General features: G+C 35.0%; 1 protein-coding gene and 1 pseudogene across 1 annotated transcript in view; one reads left to right on the plus strand and one right to left on the minus strand.

The window, feature by feature from the left end:
- The window catches only part of LOC106333900 (NF-kappa-B-activating protein-like), a 2,765-nt gene extending 1,047 nt beyond the window's left edge, over positions 1–1,718 (plus strand). Inside the window, exon 2 of the mRNA XM_013772287.1 lies at positions 739–1,718. Within this exon, the coding sequence (XP_013627741.1) occupies positions 739–1,605 (867 nt within the window). The 3' untranslated portion in view covers positions 1,606–1,718. The remainder of the gene's footprint in view (positions 1–738) is intronic.
- A 3,878-nt stretch (positions 1,719–5,596) lies between these two features.
- Positions 5,597–6,762, minus strand: LOC106331251 (annotated as a pseudogene).
- Positions 6,763–7,479: the final 717 nt, after the last annotated feature.

Genomic DNA, 7,479 nt, shown 5'->3' on the forward strand with positions numbered 1-7,479 from the left:
TTATCAATGTTAGTTCAAAACTTTTATCAAAAAAAATTATTCAAAGTAAATTTTGAAACTAAAATATTTATTTATTCAATATGGTTTATAGTTTAATTTAGAATGATATATATACATATATATATTTTAAATCTTAATGATTAATTAAATTAGACTTTTAATTATATGATTTTGTAATCATTTGTATTTTGTCATAATAAAAATTTTAAACCATGGACCGCAAAATTTGAATGCAAGACTTTTAACAGTTTTAGTAATTTATAGTCGTTTTTTAAAATTCAAAATATAACATATACAGAAAAATCTAAATTTTTATAATATGGTTATTGTGATTTTTTTAAATTTATTTTAATAGTTTAAAATTAAACAAATTTGATAGGAGATATACTTATAGTAAGGTTCTTTTAATTGGGCTTTTATGATGGGCCTTAATGTACACATATATATTGAACTCAAATCCTAAATAGATACGGTTCGTCTTCGTCGTCGTGTGGATTGAAATTTTAGGGATTGAGAATGACGATGAACTCGCTTCCAAGAAGGTTCGGGAGAGATCAAGGATACCTAGACCGAGACCACCGTAGAGGGAGGAGATCCGGTTCAGACTCCGACGAAGAGCTGAAAGGATTGAGTCACGAGGAGTACCGGAGGCTTAAACGCCTCAAGATGAGGAAATCTGGTAAGCACTGCATTTGGAGGAACACGCCGAGTCCGCCTAGAGATCCGAACGAGGTGGAGTCCGACGAGAACGCCGCCGACGAGGAGGTTCCGAAGGAGGATGAGGAAGATCCGAAATCTGAGTCTGGTAAGTCGGAATCTGAGTCTGATAGATCTAGGAAGAAGAGGAAGAGTAAGAGCTCTAGGAGCAAGCGTAGACGATATAGTGATAGCGAATCTGAAGATAGCGAGAGTGATGATTCGGATGAGGAAGATAGGAGGAGAAGGAGGAGGAAGAAGAAGAGGAGAGGACATAGGAGGAAGAGGAGATACAGTGATTCTGATGATGAATCTGAGATTAGCGCTTCTTCTTCTTCTGGGGAAGAACGTAGCAAATCAAAGAGCAAGAAGGACACTGATTCGAAGGGGAAGTTGGAAGAAGCGGTGAAGGAGCCTGAGCTTGACGAAGAGGAGATGAAGATGATTATTGAATCGAAGAAGAAAGCTTTACCAGAAGATGAAGAAGAAGAAGCTGAGGTGGGTCCAATGCCGTTACCTAAAGCTGAAGGACACATCAGCTACGGTGGTGCTTTACGACCCGGTGAAGGAGACACTATAGCTCAGTACGTTCAGCAAGGGAAACGTATCCCACGTAGAGGAGAAGTGGGTCTTAACGCTGATGAGATTCAGAGGTTTGAGGATCTTGGGTATGTGATGAGTGGGAGTAGGCATCAGAGGATGAATGCTATTCGTATCACGAAGGAGAACCAAGTTTACAGTGCCGAAGACAAATGTGTGTTGGCGATGTTTAACTACGAGGAGAAGGCTAAGCGCGAGGCTAAGGTGATGTCTGATTTGTCGAGGCTTGTGCAGCGTCATATGGGAGAAGAGTTGGGTCCGAATCATGACCCTTTTGGTGCTGGGAAGACTGATGGTGCTGATGATTGATTTGCTTAGCTTCCCTTCTACTGCTTGTGTGGGTACTTATCTTATGCTTTTGTTCTTGTAATATGTTCCTCATCGTTTGTTTGCTACTTGCCCGTTAATGAGTTTCAGAATTTATCTTTTAATTTGGTATGTGTATCATATTATTGCGTTTGTGGGTTAAAGATGAAATACTCTGACTTTAGGGATCTGCAACTGTTCCTGCGCAATTTGCTTCAGTTTCATAGATTATAGTTATGGTTGTGTGTTTATATGGTTTATAGATAACGAGTTTCATACGTCTAATTTGCTTTATTGCGTTTCATAAGGTCACACATCTATTACCAATGCGACAGTAACCAACCGATATGGATCCTTGTGTCGGGTAAATAACTTCAAGACAAAGAAAGACTAGATTCATTTTTCTTTTTGATATGTGTAGTGAGTGTGTGGTCACGCTATATGTTTTCTTATTTGGTAGTAGATACTTGTTCATGCATCTTCTTCTGATAAAGCATTATCCAGAGAGAATATATATATGTTCAATAAATGAAAGTGTTATCAGAATCTAACCCAAGAAAAGGTTAATCATCCAATCTTTGATTAATTGTCAGTTTACTTTATAAGTTGCACTTGCACTTTATTCTAAAGAAAACGAAGGCATGAAATGTCAAACACAGAATCGAGGGTTACTTATGATTTTAGCATATATATATATAGTCCGTATGAATGCGTATGTATAAATCATGAACAATGTAATAATTTGAAGATCATTGTCACCTGAATCATCGTCTACTGCATATCTGAGAATTGATAAATAAGTGATTCTGCATAGATTTGACTTGTCCTAATCATTTTTAAGGGATTTGGGAATTCAGATATTTTTTTAATTATGTATCATGATTTTAGTTTTCGTTGAGAAAAACAAAAACAGTTTGGAGTCTGCATATGAATGCAAATAACCGGCCGGAGCTAATCACTTCGAGACGGAACCATCTCGAATCCACAGCTATGTCTACCTACAGATATCCTGCTAGTACGTTTCAGGTTACAGCTTGCGACAGCCATGGAGTTTCAGCATTTAAAGTTTCTCATTTTTTTCCTATACCAGCTCAGTTATTTCTTTCTTTTCACGATGAGACTTCGATAGTACTCAAAACAGAGTCACATATTTTGTAAATCAGTTTTCTTTTTGAATTAATTTAGTACATTTATTCAAAAAAAAAACTCAAAATATCTGAGTATGCTCCATTGACAACCAAAATCACTCGGCGAATGCATATTTGGTCTCTCAAAACTCTATTTTTTCAGGTAGACTTCAGTTTCTCAAAACACGGATATTTGGATTGGTAAATGCTAGGTATAGACTTTTGTTTTGCCTAAGGGATGTGTTAAGATGATTGAGGGGTTCTGCTCAATATTTTTGTGGTCTGGTATATTGACAAGAAATGAGTTACGAAAGTGGCATGGAATTTGGCCTACCTCTCCAAAAGGATGGTGGTTTTGGCCTGAGAAGCTTCACAGTATCGAATCATTAGGGATGTCAATTAGGATGTCTATGTTCAAATGGATTTGTCCAAATAGACAATCTCGTTTTCTGATATTGATAGTACAACTTAAAAAACATGTTGAAACAAGACTAAACCCAAATAGGACTATGAGCAAATGGACTGTTTACGGAGCTTATAAATTTTAAAATTTATACATTTGATGGAAAAGTAATTTCGGGGTTTTAATATAAAACATGATTTTTCATATTTGACAAAAACATCATTTTACGAATTTGACATGAAAATATGTGTATTTAATTTTGGTGGAAAACATATTTTGCAGTTTTGACGGAAAATGTGATTTTACAAATCGGACAAAAAGTGTTTTTTATTTTATTTTATTGATAAAATGTTTTTTTTTTGGCGAAAACATGATTTTATGGTTTTAAGGGAAAACATGATTTTGCAGTTTTAAGGGAAAACATGATTTTGTGAAATTGGCAAGAAAACTTAAATTAATAGTTTTAGTAAAAAAAAAATGGTGGGTTTGGTACGAAAAAATCACTAAATGTAGTATGTATGTGTTTGTTTTGGGTTTGATAGCTAATTATAATTATTTAGTAATGAATAATTACACAAAATCTGTCAAAAATGAGTATAAAATAATCGAACGTGTTTTAACTTACACGGATGAAAACAAAAAAAAAACTTAGGCGGTCACGCGGGATTAGGCGGGAATTATGCAGTCAACGCGGAAATTAGGCGGTCTTACGCGAATCAACGCCTGGCTACACCGATTCGGACATAATCGATGCGGTCAACCTTCGAACAGCGCCTAGACGGTCACGTTTTCGAACAGGGAACATAACTAAGACTCTGGTATTGTAAGGTCTTTAGATTATTAATATGATATTTACATTTTACCACAAAGAAAAGACACAGTTTGGCGTTACATTATAATGTGATATACATTACAATTTTGAATTGGTTACAAAAAAGAATCAAGATCAACATTGTACAACTAGTTTGGAGTATTTCTCTTGGTTTATGCATCTATTATTGGATATAAAGATGTGTTTAGCGGGAGTCTCTTTCTCTTTTCCTTTTCTAATGGAATTTGAACTTGGTATCTCAAGATGTCAAGCAAAGTTTAATCATTGAATTTAAATAGTTGTATGAACACTTTTAACTTAAAAAAAAAAGAATCCATAGACACAATTAGTTTTTCACTTCTTCCACTCATTCATCTTTTCTTTTGATTCTCAAAACGCATTAAGAAACCTTTTTCTCATCATGTTTTATATAATTGAATTCGAACCAGGATTCCAATTCGATAAAACAATTTTTTTTTGACTAATGGACTGAGTTACAAATACTTGGATAACTTTGCTTTAAAAGAAAATTTAGAAGAAATATTAGGGTCTAGAAGAAGAATATTACCTATATATATACCAAAGTTGTGTGGGTGCTTTCTTGGTTAGCTTTAAAGCAAGAAATAGACAAAGCGTTCACGCACCACTCTCTTAATAATCCCTTCACTAAAATCTCCCTCTCTTCTACGCCTCTCTCCACGTTTCTACCCCCTCGCTCTCACAACCAACAACCTAAAGAACCCTCTATATAGGCCCTAAACGTATCTACAATTCTCACAACCTTCTCCGAAAAAGAGAGTGAGGAAAGATGTGTTGTGGAAGGATTTGCATGTTATGCACATGCTTGGTTTTAGTAGTGGTAGCCATTGGTTTGGTGTTTGGTTTTGGTGTATTCAAAAACGGGTACCACAAGATTCACGACACTATTCATCTTGATTGTGATCCGAGATTAGGCTGCAATGGTAGTAGTAGTCGGCGTGCTTACGGTTTCGTACCTCCTCCAAACAGATTTTAGCTGAGAACACAGACTCCAATCTAGCCGTCAGTTTGCGTTTGAATGGATGGATTTGGTCTCTTGTCTTTTATTCTTAGATTGTCGTCTTTTTTCTGGTTTGGAATGCTTGTTATAGTGATTTTATTATAATCACAGATCAGTGAAGTTTACGTAAACAAAGCACTTATCTATTTATATTGTCCCATTGTAAACATATAACTAGGTGATAACCCGCGCCTTGCGCGGAATGAGATGATTAAATTTGTATTTTGCGAGATAAAAAGACATTAAATCTGATTAATTTGGATATTAGTTTGTTTTGCATTGATTGTTTCGGGTGTTAATGAGGTGGATAAAGATTGGCGACGTTAATATAGTTGAAGTTTTTGATTTTATGGTCATAACCGGAAGACTATAACTACTTATTTGGTTTCATGTTATATGAAGTTTAGACAATATTGATGTTAAGCTTTCATATCATATTCAAATTTCTAAACAGATGCAAAATTAAATCAATTCGAGATAATTGTTGCGGAAAAAAAGAATTTAAAAAATACATTTCATTACAATTTAGTTAATAGTCAAATGAACCATTAAAATTCTGTTTTTTGTTTTCAAAATTGCTATAGATTTAGAAAGCTCACTTACGGTATGGTTTTGGTACGTGTGTGTTATATAAGAGTAAAATCCTAAGGCTTGTAACTTAGTTTCCTCCGTTAAAATCGAATTTATTATCAAATATTTTTGCCTTGGCCTGCACAAAACGATTTAATTATATTGCCAAACGTTATCTTCGTTGAAAATCATATATTTTTTGCCTTGGCCAGCAACCAACGAATTGGTTATATTCGCAGATTTCAATACACTTACAAACTCGGAACCGACCGGTTCGGTTCGGTAAACAAAAAATCAGAAGTTACAACAAAGGGATCTGTTTGTCTTCAGAATTACGGAATTCTCACGTAACGTTGTCATAATGCTTCGGCGTTCTCAAGTAACAAACTAACGGTACGTTGAATACATTGTAGTGTCACAAATCCCTTTGGTTTTATCTCTTCTTGGGACTCTCTATACTCTTCTATATTTTTTATAGTTCAAGCATGCTCATAGTTTGACACATTGAAGAACAAAGTTATGTGAGAAGAAGAAGTCACGTTCAAGAACAACATTAGAGAGAGTAATGATACTCTTTATAGTTCAATCATGCTCATAGTTTGCATATTCTTGCCACGAGTCTAAGTCTCATTATGACCAAGCACCATGACCTTACCATGATGCGTCATGTAATTGTTAGACAGAGTAATCACCGTCGAGCCCATTATAGCATCACTAAGCCAGTCTTCACAGTTAGACAACGAACAGTGATCAACCCAAACATGATTCTCTCTGAAGATCGACACACCATCACCGTCTTCTCCACCCGTAATGTCGTGGGGAGCTTCGCACCTTAGCATTCCCACCTGGCTTGCAGTCATGTTTATGAATCCCGTGGATTATAATGTTGGTCACGTACTGGATCGTCATGCAAGGCCCCCAGCGATGTGCACAGACGCGCCACGACCATCGATGGTCTTGAAAGAGTTCATGATGAGTTCTGATTTGAGATGAATGGTCATGTCTCGTTGGAAGATGATCCAGAGCGGCTCGTCTCGAACCACATCGTGTATTAACTTTCCGGGCTTAGGGGTCACTGGGTCGTCTTTTCCTGAATCGGTCACCACGTAGAACTCCAAAGGGTTCTTTTATAACAGTGAGTTTGAAGTAAAAGGTGGGTAAGAAGGAACAAGAGAGAACTCCGAAGCATTAGCTTTACGTGAGAACTCATAACAAAATTTCCTGAAAAAGCTATAGATACATGTAGTTGGTTTTATTTTGGGAGAGTAAGGAAACTCTCTACGAAATCTGTTTACAGAACCGGTGAATAAGGAAATTTTTTTTGGAGAGTGTCTCTCCAATGGACACGTGTCTAACTTGGTGTGAAAGCATTAACTACAATGCTTCTCTTTTAATATATAAGGGATACGGGCTGGGCTTCACGAACTAAATAAACAGTTAGGGTCATAAATGTAATTAGTCAATACCTAATTACCTCTGTATTCTGTATAAATACTGTATGTGTACACATCCCTATATATTATTTGTGAAACATTACAACTTCTTTTTGTAGCCACATGTCATCACTAAGATGATTTTTAGAATTATTAGAGAAATAAGTTAGTCTAACTAATTATATAATAAGCTTTTTATTAAACTAACCATAAATTCATTATTAATGTCATTTATTATTTTTTTAAATAAATATTACGGAATTGCCTAATGTGGGTAAAGTATATATGACAATTAATGATTTTGAATAATAAAGATCTGATAAAAAAATGTATCTTCTATCAAATTTGTTTAATTTAAAACTATTAAAATAATTTAAAAAAAAACACAATAACCATATTATAAAAATTTAGATTTTTCTGTATATTTTATATTATGAATTTAAAAAAATGACTATAAATTACTAAAACTGTTAAAAGTCTCACATTCAAATTTT

The sequence above is a fragment of the Brassica oleracea genome, chromosome C3 (assembly GCF_000695525.1).
Source record: "Brassica oleracea var. oleracea cultivar TO1000 chromosome C3, BOL, whole genome shotgun sequence".
Taxonomy (NCBI): Eukaryota; Viridiplantae; Streptophyta; class Magnoliopsida; order Brassicales; family Brassicaceae; genus Brassica; species Brassica oleracea.